Below are 20,278 nucleotides of genomic sequence, written 5' to 3'. Positions count from 1 at the left end.
GGCAGGCAGATTCTTTACTACTGTGCCACCTGGGAAGGCCCAGGCTATGGGAGAATTAACTAAAAAGCAAACAAACTAAGGTTTCAAGTATTAAATGGAAAAACCAAGATTTGAACTTCCATAGCCTTAGGCAATGGCAACCCACTCCAGTACTCTTGCCTGGAGAATCCTGTGGACGGAGGAGCCTGGTAAGGCTACAGTTCATGGGGTCGCTAAGAGTCAGACACGACTGAGCGATTTCACTTTCACTTTTCACTTTCATGCATTGAAGAAGGAAATGGCAACCCACTCCAGTATTCTTGCCTGGAGAATCCCAGGGACAGAGGAGCCTGTTGGGCTGCCATCTATGGGGTTGCACAGAGCCGGACACGACTGACGCGACTTAGCAGCCTTTGTACAACATTGATCAAATAAAGAAAGGTTGGAATGTTAAATCAGTATTTATATAGACAAATCTCAGACTTGAGTGGACATCAGAATCCCTGGAGAGCTTGCAGGAATTTCTAACAGGTTCTGAGATGCTGCGGCTGGCCAGGGGACCACACTTTGAGATTCACTGCCTCGTATACACAGTACGTTTGGACATCGCTTCATGGTCTCTCCTTTGATTTCCCAGCAATTTGTCTTTGTTGTTCTGACAAATTTCTTTTGCTGCCCCATGATGTAGCTGTCAAAGAATGACCAGTAAACTGTGAGGTCTTCAAAGGCATGATGCCTGTTCAAGTTCTTTCTATGTGAGCCTCCTAACAGGTGCAGATAAGTGTTCATTAACACTTGTGATGTGAATGGTGTAGGGTCTTTTTACATGTAGTTAGTAAACAATGGTGTTAGTGGTAAAGAACCTGCCTGCCTATGCAGGAGATGTAAGAGATGCAGGTTTGATCCCTGGGCCAAGAAGATCCCCTGGAGAAGCAATTCACTTAGTATTTAAGTGAATAACAATTCACAATAGCAATTCACTTCAGTATTCTTGCCTGGAGAATCCCATGGGCAGAGGAGCCTAGCAAGCTACAGTGCATAGGGTTGCACAGAGTCAGACATGACTGAAATGACTTAGCACATATGCAGTAAACAAATGCTTATATTCAGTTCAGTTCAGTTGCTCAGTCTTGTCCGACTCTTTGTGACCCCATGAGCTGCAGCACGCCAGGCCTCCCTGTCCAACAGCAACTCCCGGAGCCTACCCAAACACATGTCCATTGAGTCGGTGATGCCATCCAACCATCTCATCCTCTGTCGTCCCCTTCTCCTCCTGCCCTCCATCTTTCCCAGCATCAGGGTCTTTTCAAATGAGTCAGTTGTTTATATCAGGTGGCCAAAGTATTGGCATTTCAGCTTCAATTTCAGACCTTCCAATGAACACCCAGGTCTGATGTCCTTTAGGATGGACTCTTTGGGTCTCCTTGCAGTCCAAGGGACTCTCAAGAGTCTTCTCCAATACCACAGCTCAAAAGCATCAATTCTTCAGCGCTCAGCTTTCTTCACAGTCCAACTCTCACATCCATACATGACTACTGGAAAAACCACAGCCTTGACTAGATGGACATTTGTTGGCAAAGTAATGTCTCTGCTTTTTAATATGCTATCTAGGTTGGTCATAACTTTTCTTCCAAGGAGTAAGCGTCTTTTAATTTTATGGCTGCAATCACCATCTGCAGTGATTTTGGAGCCCAGAAAAATAAAGTGAGCCATTGTTTCCACTGTTTCCCCAACTATTTCCCATGAAGTGATGGGACCAGATGCCATGATCTTCGTTTTCTGAATGTTGAGCTTTAAGCCAACTTTTTCACTCTCCTCTTTCACTTTCATCAAGATGCTCTTTAGTTCTTCTTCACTTTCTGCCATAAGGGTGGTGTCATCTGCATATCTGAGGTTATTGATATTTCTCCCAGCAGTCTTGATTCCAGCTTGTGTTTCATCCAGCCTAGTGTTTCTCATGATGTACTCTGCATAGAAGTTAAATAAACAGGGTGACAATATACAGCCTCGACGTACTCCTTTTCCTATTTGGAACCAGTCTGTTGTTCCATGTCCAGTTCTAACTGTTGCTTCCTGACCTGCATACAGATTTCTCAAGAGGCAGATCAGGTGGTCTGGTATTCCCATCACTTGAAGAATTTTCCAAAGTTTGTTGTGATCCACACAGTCAAACTTTTTGGTGTATTCAATGAAACAGAAGTAGATGTTTTTCTGGAACTCTCTTTCTTTTTTGATAATCCAACAGATATTGGCAGTTCAATCTCTGATTCCTTGCCTTTTCTAAATCCAGCTTGAACATCTAGAAGTTTAAGATTTGCATATTGTTGAAGCCTGGCTTGGAGAATTTTGAGCATTACTTTACTAGTGTGGGAGATGAGTGCAATTGGGCAGTAGTTTGAGCATTCTTTGGCATTGCCTTTCTTTGGGATTAGAATGAAAACTGAGCTTTTCCAGTCCTGTGGCTACTGCCAAGTTTTCCAAATTTGCTGGCATATTGAGTGCAGCACTTTCACAGCATCATCTTTTAGAATTTGAAACAGCTCAACTGAAATTCCATCACTTCCACTAGCTTTGTTCATAGTGATGCTTTCTAAGGCCCACTTGACTTCACATTCCAAGATGTCTGGCTCTAGGTGAGTGATCACACCGTAATGATTATCTGGATATTTATGATCTTTTTTGTATAATTCTGTGTATTCTTGCCACCTCTTCTTAATATCTTCTGCTTCTGTTAGGTCCATACCATTTCTGTCCTTTTTGTGCCCATCTTTGCATGAAATGTTCCCTTGATAGCTCTAATTTTCTTGAAGAGATCTCTAGTCTTTCCCATTCTATTGTTTCCTTCTATTTCTTTGCATTGATTACTGAGAAAGGCTTTTTTTTAAAAAAAATCTCTCCTTGCTATTCTTTGGAACTCTGCATTCAGATGCTTATATCTTTCCTTTTCTCCTTTGCCTTTCACTTCTCTTTTCTCAGCTATTTGTAAGGCCTCCTCAGACAATCATTTTGCCTTTTTGCATTTGTTTTTCTTGGGAATGGTCTTGATCACTGTCTCCTGTACAATGTCATGAATCTTTGTCCATAGTTCTTCAGGCACTCTATCAGATCTAATCCCTTGGATCTATTTGTCGTTTCCACTGTATAATCATAAGGGATTTGATTTAGGTCATACCTGAATGGTCTAGTGATTTTCCCTACTTTCTTCGATTTAAGTCTGAATTTTGCAGTAAGGAGTTCATGCAACATGGATGACATTCCCATTTAGGGGCCATGCTTGAAAATAATAAGCCTGGGCTTACCATCATTCCAAATGAAATTGGAACGGGGCCTCTTATAGGCAGTGAAGCTAGAAGTCACCAGGGTTAGTTATTCATAAACTCTTCTAACCTCTGGAAGTAAAGGTATGGGGACTGAGGAACAGCTACTATTAACTGGACAGAACAGCCATGGACTGTCAACTGGACTGTAGACCCATGGCTACAGTCCATGGGTCACAAGAGTTGGACATGACTTAGTGCCTAAACAACCACCACCACCACAGCTCTCAGAAGCTGCCCTGGTCCAGACAGTTCCACCAAAACCCCCAGGACTGTGACTTGTTGGTCTGGCTGTGATCACACACACATCCTTGACCAACTCTGAGGCTGGAGTTCAAAGACACCCATCATAGAAGTAGCCTGCCTGAGAGGTGTGGCTGGTTTCATGGATCACTTCCCTCACTATTGCATCATCAGAACAAGGTAGCTGTCTAGAGGATCCGGGAGGGCTGCTTAAAATCCTTTGTCATTTGAGACACCAGATGGCCTTAATAACTTTTTGGTCCATCTGCATCATGGCTTGGAGGTCCAATTTTATTAAGCATGGTCTGTTTCTTTTGGTGGAAAATATTTTTAATTTTCCCTCATTTTGTAATTGCATGAGTAATAAACAAACATGTTCTTGCTATGTAAAATGTCTATAAACAACGTAGAAGGATTCAGAGCTAATACTCCTCCTGAACCATTCCTCCTTCCCACTGCTCTTCCCAGCAGTACCTGGACCGTCTTTGTCTCCTCTCTGTGCCCTAGGTCTCCGAAGGTGGACCCAGTGAACTAAGCATCCTCATGTTCATACGCTTATGTGGTCCAGTCTCCTTCAGCAAGTTTCCCTTATCCTCCTCCACCACTTTTTTTCTTTGTCCCCTACCAACCATATTGAGATCATCTGAGATTTTAGCTTCCCATCAGTATAAAAAAGAATTAGAGTTATGCATCAATAATTGCTTAGGTATAAAGTGTACCTATAAATTTTGTTGATTCTTTTCTTATCATTGTTTCTTGCAGCCCACATCCTTCTCTTTTTTGTAGTCCTTGTTTTCCTGAAATAATTCTTTCAGAGAACGTCTGTGGGTGGTTAACTTTCTGAGTCTTTGCTTTGCCCTCCTATTTGAATGCTAGTTTGGGTGGATATAAGATTCTTGGCTTAGTACTCTTCTTCATCCTTTTTGTGTTATTTGTTTTCATATATTTGGTGCTGAAAGAGAACTGTCCCTCTAATTTTTTCTTTTATTTTCCTGGAAGCCCTATGAGGCTAATGTGGAAACTTCTGCATCTAAATTTCCTGACTTTACACTGTTGTTGTATGCTTCAGTCTCTTTGGTGGTAGGAGGTTGTCCTCAATTCTGGGAGGTTTTCTGGGCTCCATTGTCCAGGCTTGCACAATCCTTCAATTTTGTACATCTCTGGAGCCCATTGAGTGAATTTTCTATGTAGTAAAAACCAGGTAGACACATGATGGAAAAATCAAACTCTCATTCCCTGTGGTTACCAAAATTTATACAAAAATGCCTTCAGTTCAGTCACTCAGTCGTGTCCAAATCTTTGTGACTCTATGAACCACAGCATGCCAGGCCTCCCTGTCCATTACCAACTCTTGCAGTTTATTCAAACTCATGTCCATTGAGTCGGTGATGCCATCCAACCATCTCATCCTCTGTCACCCTTCCTCCTGCCCTCAATCTTTCCCAGCATCAAGGTCTTTTCAAATGAGTCAGCTCTTCACATCAGGTGGCCAAAGTATTGGAGTTTCAGCTTCAACATCAGTCCTTCCAATGAACACCCAGGACTGATCGACTGGTTGGATCTCCTTGCAGTCCAAGGGACTCTCAAGAGTCTTCTCCAATTGATGCTGTAGTTCAAAAGCATCAATTCTTCGATGCTCAGCTTTCTTTATAGTCCAACTCTCACATCCATACATGACTACTGGAAAAACCATAGCCCTGACTAGATGGACTTTTGTTGACAATGTAATGTCTCTGCTTTTTTAATATGCTGTCTAGGTTGGTCATAACTTTCCTTCCAAAGAGTAAGTGTCTTTTAATTTCATGGCTGCAATCACCATCTGCAGTGATTTTGGATCCTAAAAATGCCTAGGAATACACCAAAGAAAAGTATGAGACTTATATAATAAAGACTACAAAGTCTTATTAAAGGCAATAAATAATATCTGAATTTGAGACAACTCTCATGCTTGTGGATAAAATACTTAATAATAAATGTAAATTCTTTTCAAGGTAGCATATGAAATTTCAATGGAATTCAAACGGTTTTGGGGGTGTGGGAGAACTTCACTAAATAATCTTAAAGTTCTTAAGGAAAAATAAGCACCAGAGACTCATAAATTGACCAATGACATATAAGAGAGTTCAGATAAAGGTCCATACAGCAATAGGAATTTAATATACCACAAAGTTGGCACATTAATCCAGCGAGACATGAATGAATGATTAAATCAGTGATATTCATATAAGTTCTTACTTAAGTACTTGTATGAGCCTTACAAATAGCTGAGAAGAGAGGAGAAAGGCTAAGAAGAAAGGGAAAGATATACTCAACTGAATGCAGAGTTCCAGAGAATAGCAAAGAGAGATAAGAACACCTTCTTAGGTGAACAATGCAAAGAAATAGAGGGGAAAAATAGAATGGGAACGATGAGAGATCTCTTCAAGAAATTCGAGATAACAAGGGAACATTTCATGCAAAGATGGGCACAACAAAGGACAGAAATGGCATGGACCTACCGGAAGCAAAAGATATTAAGAAGTGGCAAGAATACACAGAAGAACTGTACACAAAAGCTCTTAATGACTTGAGTAATCTAATAGAGTTTTGCCAAGAAAATACACTGGTCATAGCAAACACCCTCTTCCAACAACACAAGAGAAGGCTCTAAACACAGACATCACCAGATGATCAACACCGAAATCAGATTGATTATATTCTTTGCAGCCTAAGTTGGAGAAGCTCTATACAGTCAACAAAAACAAGACCAGGAGCTGACTGTGGCTCAGATCATGAACTCCTTATTGACAAATTCAGATTTAAATTGAAGAAAGTAGGGAAAAGCACTAAACCATTCAGGTATGACCTAAAACAAATCCCTTATGATTATACAGTGGAAGTGAGAAATAGATTTAAGGGCCTAGATTTGATAGATACAGTGCCTGATGAACTATGGAATGAGGTTCGTGACATTGTACAGGAGACAGGGAACAAGACCATCTCCATGGAAAAGAAATGCAAAAAAGCAAAATGGCTGTCTGGGGAAGCCTTACAAATAGCTGTGAAAAGAAGAGAAGTGAAAAGCAAAGGAGAAAAGGAAAGATATAAGCATCTGAATGCAGAGTTCCAAAGAATAGGAAGAAGAGATAAGAAAGCCTTCTTCAGTAATCAATGCAAAGAAATAGAGGAAAACAACAGAATGGGAAAGACTAGAGATCTCTTCAAGAAAATTAGAGATACCAAGGGAACATTTCATGCAAAGATGGGCTTGATAAAGGTCAGAAATGGTATGGACCTAACAGAAGCAGAAGATATTAAGAAGAGGTGGCAAGAATACACAGAGGAACTGTACAAAAAAGATCTTCATGACCAAGGTAATCACAATGATGTGATCACTCACCTAAAGCCAGACATCCTGGAATGTAAAGTCAAGTGGGCCTTAGAAAGCATCACTATGAACAAAGCTAGTGGAGGTGATGGAATTCCAGTTGAGCTGTTTCAAATCCTGAAAGATGATACTGTGAAAGTGCTGCACTCAATATGCCAGCAAATGTGGAAAACTCAGCAGTGGCCACAGGACTGGAAAAGGCCAGTTTTCATTCCAATTTCAAAGAAAGGCAATGCCAAAGAATGCTCAAACTACTACCCAATTGCACTCATCTCACACGCTGGTAAAGTAATGCTCAAAATTCTCCAAGCCAGGCTTCAGCAATACGTGAACCGTGAACTTCCAGATGTTCAAGCTGGATTTAGAAAAGTCAGAGGAACCAGAGATCAAATTGCCAACATCCGCTGGGTCATCGAAAAAAGCAAGAGAGTTCCAGAAAAACATCTATTTCTGCTTTATTGACTATGTCAAAGCCTTTGACTGTGTGGATCACAATAAACTGTGGAAAATTCTGAAAGAGATGGGAATACCAGACCACCTGATCTGCCTCTTGAGAAACCTATATACAGGTCAGGAAGCAACAGTTAGAACTGGACATGGAAAAACAGACTGGTTCCAAATAGGAAAAGGAGTACGTCAAGGCTGTATATTGTCACCCTGCTTATTTAACTTATATGCAGAGTACATCATAAGAAACGCTGGACTGGAAGAAGCACAAGCTGGAATCAAGATTGCAGGGAGAAATATCAATAACCTCAGATATGCAGATGACACCACCCTTATGGCAGAAAGTGAAGAGGAACTAAACAGCCTCTTGATGAAAATAAAAGAGGAGAGTGAAAAAGTTGGCTTAAAGCTCAACATTCAGAAAACAAAGATCATGGCATGTGGTCCCATCACTTCATGGGAAATAGATGGGGAAACAGTGGAAACAATGGCTCACTTTATTTTTCTGGGCTCCAAAATCACTGCAGATGGTGACTGCAGCCATGAAATTAAAAGATGCTTACTCCTTGGAAGAAAAGTTATGACCAACCTAGATAGCATATTGAAAAGCAGAGACATTACTTTGCCAACAAATGTCCATCTAGTCAAGGCTATGGTTTTTCCAGTAGTCATGTATGGATGTGAGAGTTGGACTGTGAAGAAAGTTGAGCGCTGAAGAATTGATGCTTTTGAGCTGTGGTATTGGAGAAGACTCTTGAGAGTCCCTTGGACTGCAAGGAGATCCAACCAGTCCATTTTGAAGGAGATCAGCCCTGGGATTTCTTTGGAGGGAATGATGCTGAAGCTGAAACTCCAGTACTTTGGCCACCTCACTGGAAGAGTTGACTGATTGGAAAAGACTCTGATGCTGGGAGGGATTGGGGGCAGGAGGAGAAGGGGACAACAGAGGATGAGATGGCTGGATGGCATCACTGACTCGATGGACATGAGTCTGAGTGAACTCCGGGAGTTGCTGATGGGCAGGGAGGCCTGGCATGCTGCAATTCATGGGGCCACAAAGAATCAGACACGACTGAGCTACTGACCTGAACTCAACTGAATCATAATGTTGTGGTCACTAACCTAGAGCCAGACATCCTGGAGTGAGAAGTCAAGTGGACCTTAGGAAGCTTTACTACAAAAAAGCTAGTGGAGGTGATGGAATTCTTGCTGAGCTATTTCAAATCCTGAAAAATGATGCTGTTAGGATCAAGTGCTACACTCAATATGCCAGCAAATTTGGAAAACTCAGCAATGGCCACAGGACTGGAAAAGGCCAGCTTTCGTTCTAACTTCAAAGAAAGGCAGTGCTGAAGAATATTCAAACTACTGCACTGTTTCACTCATTTCACATTCTAGCAAGGTCATGCTCAAAATCCTTCAAGCTAGACTTTTATATAGTACATGAACCAAGAACTTCCAGATGTACAAGCTGGATTTAGCTTAGGCAGAGGAGCTAGAGATCAAATTGTAAACATCTGTTTAGTCATAGAGAAAGCAAAGGAATTCCAAAAACCTCTACTTCAGCTTCATTGACTATGCTAAAGCCTTTGACTGTGTGAAGTGAATGAAAGTGAAAGTCGCTCAGTCATGTCCAACTCTTGCGATCTCGTGGACTGTATGTAGTCCATAGAATTCTCCAGACCAGACTACTGGAGTAGTTAGTCTTTTGCTTCTGTAGGGGATCTTCCCAACTCAGGGACTGAACCCAGGTTTCCCACATTGCAGGCAGATTCTTTACCAGCTGAGCCACCAGGGAAGCCCAAGAATACTGGAGTGGGTAGCTTGTCTCTTTTCTTGTGGATCTTTCCAACCCAGGTATAGAACTGGGGTCTCCTGCTTTGCAGGCAGATTCTTTACCAATTGAGCTATCCTGTGTGGATTACAACAAACTGTGGAAAATTCTTAAAGAGAGGAAAATATTAGAGCACCTTACCTGTCTCCTGAGAAACCTGTATGCATGTCAAGAAGCAGAGTTAGAACTGGACAAGAATCAACTGGCTGGTTAAAAATTGGGAAAGGTGTACATCAAGGCTGTATATTGTCACCCTGCTTATTTAACTTATATGTAGGGTGAAAAGTGAAAGTTAGTCCCTCAATTGCGTCCCAGTCTTTGCAACCCCAGGCTCCTCTGTCCGTGGAATTCTCCAGGCAAGAATACCAGAGTGTGTAGTCATTCTCTTCTCTGGGGGATCTTTCCCACCCAGGGATTGAACCTGGGTCTCCTGCATTGCAGGTGGATTCTTTACCATCTGGGTCACCAGGGAAGCCTCAGAGTCATTATATGAAATGCTGGGCTGGATGGCTCACAAGCTGAAATCAAGATTACTAGGAAAAATATCAGCAACCTCAAATATGCAGATGATGCCACTATAATGGCAAAAAGCAAAGAAGAAGTAAAGAGCCTCTTGATGAGGGTGAAAGAGGAGAGAGAAAAAGCTGGCTTGAAACTCAACTTTCTGAAAACTAAGATCATGGCATCTAGTCCCATCACTTCATGGCATCTAGTCCCATCACTTCAAGGCAAACAGATAGGGGAAAAGTGGAAACAGTGGAAGAGTTTATTCTCGTTGGCTCCAAAATCACTGTGGATGGTGACAGCAGAGATGAAATTAAAAGATGCTTTCTCCTTGGAAGAAAAGCTATGACAAACCTAGACAGCATATTCAAAAGCAGAGAAATCACTTATCCGATCAAGGTCTGTATAGTCAAAGCTATTGTTTTTCTGGTAATCATTTATTATGGATGTGAGAGTTGAACCACAAAGCAGGCTGATGGCTGAAGAATTGATGCTTTCAAACTGTGGTACTGGAGAAGACTCTTGAGAGCCCCTTGGACAGCAAGGAGATCAAATCAGTCAATCCCAAAGGAAATCAACCATGGCTATTCATTGGGAGGACTGCTGCTGAAGCTGAAGCTCCAAGATTTTGGCTACCTGATGCAAAGAACTCACTCATTGGCAAAGAACTGATGCTGGGAAAGATTGAGGGCAGGAGGAGAAGGGGACCACAGGGAATGAGATGATTGGATGCCATCACTGACATGGACATACTCAATGGACATACATTTGAGGAAACTCTCAGAGATAGTGAAAGACAGGGTAGCCTGGCATGCTGTAGTCCATGGGGTTGCAAAGATTCGGACATGACTTAGCAACTGAACAACAACAACTCATATAAGTAGTAGTCCATTTGGAGGCTAGCATTATGATTCATGCCATAGCCTATATAGACAAATAAATCCCCAAAAGATTAAAAAGCTAGATGAAAACTGTTAAGTAAAGTGAGAGTGTAGATAGATAAATAATAAATAAATATTCCTAAAATAAAATTTGGAAGAGTATTATGAGAATCAGTGGACATAAGACCTTCTCATGCAAGATAGGGCATTCCAAAGCCACACCAGAAAGGACAGACGTGTAATCACAGGAAATATTACTATATTACTATGGTAACAAGTTCTTTTAGGTAAAACTTAGAAAAGTGAAGTGAAGTGAAGTCACTCAGTCGTGTCCGACTCTTGGCGACCCCGTGGACTGTAGCCCACCAGGCTCCTTTGTCCATGGGATTCTCCAGGCAAGAAGACTGGAGTGGATTGCCATTTCCTTCTCCGGGGGATCTTCCCAACACAGGGATCGAACCCAGGTCTCCTGCATTGCAGGCAGATGCTTTAACCTCTGAGCCGCCAGGGAAGCCCAGAACGTAGAAACTGACCATCAAAAGATTAACATCACATTAATCTAGAAGAAAAAGATGAAGAACCTAATAGAAAACTGGACCAAAGATATGAACAGTCAGTTAACAGAAAAAGAAGTGCAAATAGCAATAAACAAATGAGAAAACTACACCATTTGATTAGATGACAGGGAGACTCAGATGAAAACAACAACAGAAAAGACATGCTTTTGCCCACGAGAGGCAAAGTTTCAAAAGATTGATGTTGTCCGCTGTTACAGAGGGTAGAGAAGTAAACTTGCTTAGACATTGGTGGGAACAGGACACATTGCTACAGACCCTCGGGAGGGTAATTCAACTTGGCAGTGTTGGTGGTGATGTTCACACAGGGCTGTGAATGTGGCAGTATTGGTCATCCTATATAAATCCCTGATGTCTGACATGGTCTTCATGTAACTGTAACAGCGGTGGAGGTACTGGCATGCCTGTGAAGGTTGTAGTGGTGGTAATGACAACTCTGAGACGTTGGTCTACACGTTACTCTGCACATTCGCCAAGGAATTCACAGAGCTTTGCATTAGCGTTGGTGGTGGTATTCACGAGAATCTGTGATGTTGGTTGTGGTCATATCCATATATCTCTGCAGAGCTGGTGGCTGTGGTATTCATGTGACTCTGCAAGGATCTAAGTGGTAGTGTTCATTTGCCTCTGCAGTGGTGAGCTTGTTATGGGTTATTCTGTGGAGTGGGTGCAGACGGTCTTCACGGAATTCTGCTGTGGTGGACATGATATTCACGTATCTGCAGTGTTGTTGATAGCATTGAAATGATGTTGGATGTTGTTTATGCTGTTCACACAACCTGTGGTGTTGGTTGTGGTAATCACATAACTCAGTGGTTGTGTTAGTGATAGTCTTCTCATAACCTCATCGGTGGCTGTCTATTCCCATAGCTCCCACAGCTCCCATAGCTGTGATGTTGGTCTTGGTATCCACACAGCCCTATCGTGGTGGTGGTATTTGCATGCACATAATGTGCCACTGTGACAGGTGCATTCATATGACTTTATGATGTTGCTGATGTTATTTCCATGGCCCTTGGAGGTTGGCCAGGGGTTTGCATTTCACATATCATCATTGTCGAGGCAGAGGTGGTGGATGATCCGGCCACCCAAGATGGCTGTTTTCTTGCTCTCTGTACATCCCCTGCTTGACCAGTGCCAGCTATACCTACACCTTACTCACATGACTGACCTTCCCACATCCTTGCCCCCCGTCCCAGCCGGTGATCATTCTAAGCTTTGGTTTAGAGCATCTCCACCATGATACCTTATCAAATGGGCCATTATGGACATGCTCCCCTCCTGGTTTTCCCTGCTAACTGATAGCCAACCTGATGTCAGTTCCCCCTGTAACTGGTAACCTCCCTCTCCCCCTAGGAGTGAAGACTACTGCCCTCTTCTGCCCGCTGTCTGCTGCACATGGTGGGTTGTTGCTCCAGGACCTTGCTTCAGACATGTGAGATTCCCCTCATCCATTAAGCCATCAATGTCTCTGTTGCTGACACCAGCTCTTTCTTGGGTCTTGAAGTGGGGCAAGTGCAGGGCTTGCAAGCCTGTAGGGCTCAGCCCAACATGTGATATTCAAATAACTGTGTGGCAGAGGTCTTGTATTCACATGACCCCGCATCACTGGGGAAGGTTGTGTTCATGGACACTGCAATTCATCACAGTATTCATAATCCTAAGATGTTATTTTGTCATGGTGTTGGCATAATTGTGTGGCACTGATATTGTTATTCACAGGTCTTGGGAGGACAGTGATGGTGTAATTCAGATAACACCAGGACTTGGGCATGGAATTCACACAGCTCTACAGTGATGGTTGTGTTGGCATTAACATGGCACTGTGAGGTAGTGATATTCCCATAACTGAGAGAGTAGTCACAGAATTCACATTTTCCAATGGTGGTGTTGGTGGTATCATATAATTCTGCAGTGTTATAAAACGGTCTTCAGTAGCTCTGTGATGGTGGGCAGCTAGTAACTAGCTGACCTGCTGTGGTCATGTCATATTCACACATCTGCAGTGGTGGGCATGAAGGTTTCCATAACTGGAGTGGTGGTAATAATGGTCATCACACATTTCAGAGTTATTGACACAACTTTGCCACTTTGGTTGAAGTGATCACTTCACTTTTTAATGTTGCTGGTGATGGTACTCACATAGCTCTGGGATGTGGTTGTGATGTTCACATAACTGTGACAGTGCTGGGCTTGACAATCCTGTAACTCGGCACAGGGGGTTGTGGTCTCCACATATCTTAGTGACGGTGGTCATCATCTAGCCCTGCTGTAGCGATGATGGCATCCACACAAGTCTATAATAGCGATAGTGGTAGTCACGTAATCATGCACTGTTGTTCATCGTTTTCCTGTGACTTGTGACCTCGTTGTAATATACATAACTCTGCAATGTTGGTCATGGTACTCATGTACATTTGTGATGATGGATGTGGTATTTGCGTAAGTCTTCGACTTTGGTGGTGGTGGTGGTAGTTATATAACCCTGTGATGCTGGTCTTGGTATTCACATGATTCTGTGATATTGTCCCTTTAATCATATGACTCTGCAAGGTTGGTGGTCATCTTATTCATATGTCTCTGTGACTCTTCATGGTACCCACTTAACTGATGGAGGTGGTGGTATTTAAATAACTCTGTGAATGTTCAGTGGTTGGAGTAATAGTCACATTTCAGAGACGTTTAAAGTTTTGCTTGAGGTTATGTAAGAAGATATGACAGAGCCAGGCTCAAATTCAGGTTTTCTGTATAATTTAAATGCAGTCTTTTCTGTACTACAGCATGAGGTCCCTTCCTGCTATGTCTAAATTTAAAGTCATTAGTATAAAACATCTGTACCTTCAAACTCCCCCGAGGGCTTTGGAACACGAATATTCTATCTCTTCCATTCTAGTTGTTTGTCTGTAGCTCTAACTGTGGCCATATATTCACATATACACATACATTCTCATGTATAAAACTGATAAACTAATTTAGCTACAAATTTAGATGTTAAGTTGAAATTCTGAAAATTTCTGTTAAATAATTCAGAAGAGATCTTTCTGGTAAACCAAAATAAAACACCTTTGGGGATAATCTATTGTTTATTCAAAACCCAAAATGTATTTACGAAATAGTGAAGTGTAAGGTTGGCCAAAATGTTGGTATTATAGTGTTTTCATCCTTTCTTTAAATATTATAAACTTCTGGAAATTTAGTAAAGGACTAGAAATGGGATGTTGGGATGTTGGGTGGTGGTTACATGACAGGTACATGTTTAAATGATCATTGAGTTGTACATTTATGATTTCTGCATTTTATGACATACAAGTTATACCTCAACAAAAGTTTTTGAAGATGTATTGCTAAAGTAAGTGAACTTACTAATGGGTTTCGTGAAAGTCAAGTATAGTGCCAAATGTAAGCACTCGGGGTGTTTTATGATGGGTGTGAGTTATTACTTCTATAGAAACAGAATGAAGTGTCACCATGAATAAAAGTTATAATGTGGCTGAAAAAATGTGTGTGGCTCCCCAAATGACTTTGCTTTGGTTAGGAACTGTCTCTTCATCTTAGTTCTCTGACTCATGACTTACATTTTCTCTCTTTGCAGTATCTGGGGTGCATTGAAGTTCTTCGCTCAATGAGGTCACTTGACTTCAGTACAAGGACGCAAATTACCAGGTAAGCCCTCTTGAAAATGGACTCCTGTGATTTTACTTGAGAAAGGAATGATTTCTGAGGTAAACCACTAGAAATTTCCAGAGGGAAAGTCTGCCCCTTGAGTGCTGGTGACCAGTGACAGGGAGTCAGGACCCACTGTCTCAAGTCTCCCAAGCATTCTTCTATGTTTGTGACACGTATATCTTGACACAAGCTTCCTGAAGAACACTCCTCACTTCCAAACTCTTTTTATAATTAAGTTGCAAACAAATGGAGTGTTTATGTTTGTTTCTTTAATAAATGAAACTCTAAGACCAGACTGATATTTTAAATCTCTGTTAATTCTTTTTTTTTTTTAATCAAGATGTCAAGAGAGGATTTCCAATGGTATACACAGAGAATAAAATGCACAGAGTTGGAAGTAGAAATCTTAATGGGAGTAATAATTTAGAAAGCAGACTGATTCTTTTAAGGCATCAGGGATTTTGAGCAGGTTTATATATTTTAAACCAGATTTTAAACTTTTTGAGGGCCAATTCTGTTTTTAAGCATGTTTTTATAAGAGCCATAGCCTAGTAGAGCTTGTATCTTTAGAAAAATGCCAATTTCAAGACATCTTGAAGAAGAGAACCAGAAAGCTAAGACTAGGTCTGTGCAATAGCTACATTTCAGAAGGTGATGAGCTTATATTGCTTTGGCAGTAGTGGCATTGTTTAATTTAAACAGTGACCTCAGAAAATGCCTCAGTTTTATTTCGTTCAAATTTGTCTATTGGATATCTTTGCGTTAGCAAGCCAAAAACTAAAGATTGAGCTTTAGAAAGCAATTATTTATGGTAATTAGCTGCTCAGTAATTTACATACCTCAAATCTACATTTTAAGCATCACAATGAAACCTCTTCTTGCTCATTGAAGAAATTCATGTTCAGAAGACACTTACTGTGAACACAGTAGTAATCTACACCAAGGGGAGAATCCATCTCCACATATTTGTAGAAAATGGTTTATGGATATTGCCAAGGCAAAAGAATGGTATTTTGAAGTGAGAGTAGTTAGAGTAAAAGTCTGAATGTTTAGTCAATCACTCATTCATTCCAGCTGTAAGAAGGCAGTGCTGTGTCGGGGGTGTGGGCAGAATGCTTAACACGGACCTACAGACACTGGAACCCCTGACCCTGGTCACCTTCTCATGGGGGGTGGCAGTTGTTTTGTTTTTTTTTTTTAACTTCAAAAACCTGAAGTATATTTGATTTACAATGTTGTGTATGGTGCCGTCGTTTTTTAAACAGAATTGTCGACCATTTCTACTGGATTTTCTTTACAGGTCCTAGAACTGCCAAGATAATTTGATGTCACTTTAATTCTTCTGATATATTTTTCGAGTCTTTACCATGGCTGCTATTCTGTTTTGCCAGACCCTCTGTTTTGGGGGAGAAAGATGCACGTGCAAATGGCCAAGTCCTACTTTTCAGGAATGGAGGTGGGCGTGGGGGTGGGGGGACAGTAGCAATCCCAGTGTGCTTTTGCATCAAGGTCTAGGCATTCTTTGGGTGCCAAATGGGCAGATAAAATCATAGTAGTGGTAGAAAAAAGCTGTGGAGCAGACAGCCAATTCCATTCTATTTAGATTCTAGCAGAGGTGCAGCAATGTAATGGGCCAAGTGAAGTGCCATTCCTCGAGTCGGGAAACTTGGTGCTGTACTTCGATTATATCAGAATTGCCTTGGGTTTATTAGACTTGAAAAAAAATCAATATATTTATTTTAATTGAAATATAGTTGATTTATGATATCATGTTAATTTCTGTTATACTGCAAAGTGATTCAGTTATACATACATATAACTTTTTGAAAACTGTGTTTGTTCTTCTCTGTGATGATTTTTGTCTTTTGCCTCATTTTTATCATGTGACCTCTGTCTTATTTTGTTACGAGCCAAACAGCACTTGTAGGAAATGGTTTGACAAATCAACATCAGAAAGCAGCCTTCAAACCCAGGACAAAAATGCTCAGTGGTGTCCTGTGGATGTGGCGTGATTTAGTCTGTGTGGCAGCTGAGTGTTAAACATACCTGTGATTAAATTCTCCCATCTTGATGTGCTTTACATACGTACTGAAGGCATTCTTGAAAGGTTGTAGGGAAACCTAATGTTGTAGTTAAATTCTATTGTTGTTGTTGTCCCTAAGTCATGTCCAACTCTTGCAACCTTATGGATTGTAGCGCGCCAGGCTCCTCTGTCCATGGGGATCTCCAGGCAAGAAGCCTGTAGTGCATTGGCATTTCCTTCTCCAGCGGATCTTCCTGACCCAGGGACTGAACCTGCATCTCCTGTATTAGCAGGCAGATTCTTTACCACTGAGCCACCTAGAAAGCCCAGCTATATAGTACTATACTGTAAAAGATTCAAAATACTTTTCACACAAACAATATATAAAAAGCAAACAAAAACAAATAAAACATTTTTAATCTTACAGTACAGTACCTTGAAAGGTACAGTAGTACCTACTTCATCACTGCTGCTGTAATGCTTGCTTCCAGGCTTCCTGAACTTGAAATAAAGATACCGCACCTCTACACTCTAGACGATACTGAAGTAAAGTACACAAAGCACAACCACTGGTAGAGGATGCACCCACGTGACAGTGTATGCCACACGTGTGAACTAATTTATGTGATTTGGACATGTGAACCATGTTCACATCTTAGCAAGTTTGCAACTTGAAGGTTTGGGCTTCCTCGATGGCTCAGCTGTAGAGAATCCGCCTGCAGTGCAGGAGATGCAGGAGACCTGAGTTTGATTCCTGGGTTGGGAAGATCCCCTGGAGAAGGGCATAGGAACCCACTCCAGGATTCTTGCTTGGAGAATCCCATGGACAGAGGAGCCTGGCAGGCTACAGTCCATAGGGTCACAAAGAGTTGGACATGACTGAAGCGACTGAGTGTGCACACACACACACACACACACACACACAACTGGAAGGATCATATGTGGAGACTTACTGTATTTATGAAAGTCTGCTCAGGGGACAGAGACGCTTAACAGATGAAGAAAAAACTTTTGCAGAAGAACTAGTTGGTGATGGACAGGGAAGCCTGTTGTACTGCAGTCCATGGGGTCACAAAGAGTCAGACATAACTGAGCAACAGAACTGAACTGAACTGAGAAGAACTACCTTCCCAGTGTGCCCCTGGTCCCTGCACCTGCATGGCTTTGAAGAGGGTAACTCCCTTGAGTTCTGACCCCACAAGGTGACCCCTCTCAGCACGCCTCCCCACACCCTTATAACTCAGCACTATTAAGGCCATACAGGAACCCCATGGCAGAAGCTGGGCCACCCAAGAGCTTGAGGAAACTGTCCTCTGTTGTTTCCCCCATCACCAGCGCCACCTTATGGTCTGTGAAACCTGAAACCCACGTGGGGAACCACCTTTCTCCCTGCATGGATTTCACTGTGCTGTGCAGTCCGGAGGGCCGTGGGGGAGGGTCTCGGCTTGGTGTCACCCTGGGGAAGGTGGGGGGCCTGAAACAGGGAGGACCCAGCTCCCCAGCTGGAAGTCAGTCAGAGACCTACGCTTTCATCTGCATTAAGCCACTAGGTCTTCACATGAGGAGACTGGCAGAATGCTGATGGCCACTGCTGTGGCGACCGACCACTCTGCCCATGGGGACCACACCCTGTGCCTCGGGGGATGGCTTGGACTGAGTTACTGTACTTCCTGTCAGAGCGTGACGTGCCCCATCAGATGGGGTGGACTGGGACGGGGTGGCGAGTGTGCTTTCGGTCTGACTCGGGCGAGCAGCCTGTCAGGCCACCCTGCAGGGTGACAGGAAGCGCCCACGTGCCATGATCACAGGAAAAGCAAGGCCTTACTTTCTTTCCCCTTCCCATCGGCTAACTTGATTTACCGTGTTAAATTTGATTTATTATTGGAAATCACCTTAAGCTGTTTTTAGGGCATGGAAGGCTATAAATATATATGCAGTTAGACCCAGAGCGCTCAGCAAGCTGGTCCTTCTCCAACAGTAAGTGTGATGGTCTGACGTATATTTTTGGTTCTAAATGATCCCAGCTGACCTCCTGCAGTGCTTGGATTCATCCAATAACCATCAAGTTTGCTTTCCACTCAGCCTCACATAGACACATGAACTCAGTGTGCATGGCTTTGCTACACTTCCTGTAAATGAAGGTGAGGGTGAGTTCCTGTAAATATACAAAATGTTGAGCAGAGACCAACACAAACTGTAGAGAGAAAAGAGTTGAATCTAGTTTAGGATTTTTGTCTCCCTTATTTTATTAACCATGCTCTAACCAACTGAGCTAACCGGCCACTTTCCCTTATTTTAAAACTGTCATAGTTCAATGGGCCCTGAAGATGCAGGTTTAGCCCAGACCCTGACCAGCACGGCCCGTGGGCGATATTGCTCCCTAGCACTCCACTTAGCATCAACATGCTGGAGGGTTCTGCTTCAGAGTCCAGGTGTTTTGAAAATTCCCCAGGAATATGTATGAAATCTTTTTGGTTTGAAACCAAACTCAAAATTTGTGTAAGGACAACCTCCTTCTTTGAGGAAGGCGTTTCCTTTTGTTCTTTTAAAAAATATATTTTATTTATTTGGCTGCACCAGGTTATAGTTGCGGTACACCAGCCACCAACTCTCAGTCGTGGCATGTGGGATCTAGTTCCCTGACCAGGGATCGAACCCAGGCCCCCTGCATTGGGAACACAGAGTCTTAGCTACTGGACCACTAAGGAAGTCCCTCTTTTTGTTCTGATTCAACCTATCGATGGGGTTCTCTGAAGACTTTTATCATGGATGCTCGCATGAGTTGAAGTTCAGAGTCATCCGGCCACAACTTTCTCACATAGTAAGAGGGGGCAGAGTGTAATGGACACAGGATCAGCCATGAGCTGGTAAGTCAGACTGAACGTTGTGATGTTGGGATCTTTTATGTCCGATGTTTCCCTTAGGGAGTTTGGTTAAATGGTAGATGTGTGACTATGTGGAACTGGTCTGACAGTGCTGGGCACTGTGATGGCTACAGGGCCATGATTTTGAACAAAATAACCAGCATGCCCTGGCGGCCAGAGGGAGACGAGAACCCGCAGACGTGGTGTTAAAGATCGATCGTGGATGCTCCTGATACAGCCTGATACAGTGAGACGGCGGCCTGGCTTGCAGGGGTCTCTTGTCAATTAGGAGCGTGGAGGGGTCCATCCTCAGCCTGAAAGATGGCTAGCTGGACAACCTCAGTCCAGCTTTTTCTCTCCATCCACCCTCTCTTCCCCGAGTCGACCTGGCAGCCTTGGTAACGCTCGCTTGTCCAGTCACTTCTGGCTTCCAACATTCTCTCAATGCTCTCAAAAAAAGAAAAAGGCCAAGGTAAAACCTTTCACCACACAGTCCTTCAGCTCCATTAACTCCCCCAGCATCCTCATCTGTGTGCATGCATCCCAGCTGTGGTGTCTCTCCTCACGTGCATGAAGGC

The 20,278-nt window shown here is 42.6% G+C and overlaps 1 protein-coding gene across 2 annotated transcripts in view; it reads left to right on the top strand.

Moving 5' to 3' along the window:
• The window catches only part of SHC3 (SHC adaptor protein 3), a 187,338-nt gene that overhangs the window by 46,003 nt on the left and 121,057 nt on the right, over positions 1-20,278 (top strand). For both annotated transcript variants that reach the window (XM_069575584.1, XM_069575583.1), the window contains exon 2: positions 14,740-14,810. In XM_069575584.1, coding sequence (XP_069431685.1) covers positions 14,740-14,810 — 71 coding nt within the window. The remainder of the gene's footprint in view (positions 1-14,739; positions 14,811-20,278) is intronic.

Source organism: Ovis canadensis, chromosome 2, assembly GCF_042477335.2.
Source record: "Ovis canadensis isolate MfBH-ARS-UI-01 breed Bighorn chromosome 2, ARS-UI_OviCan_v2, whole genome shotgun sequence".
In the NCBI taxonomy this organism is placed as follows: domain Eukaryota; kingdom Metazoa; phylum Chordata; class Mammalia; order Artiodactyla; family Bovidae; genus Ovis; species Ovis canadensis.
This window is presented reverse-complemented; position numbering and strand designations above follow the sequence as displayed.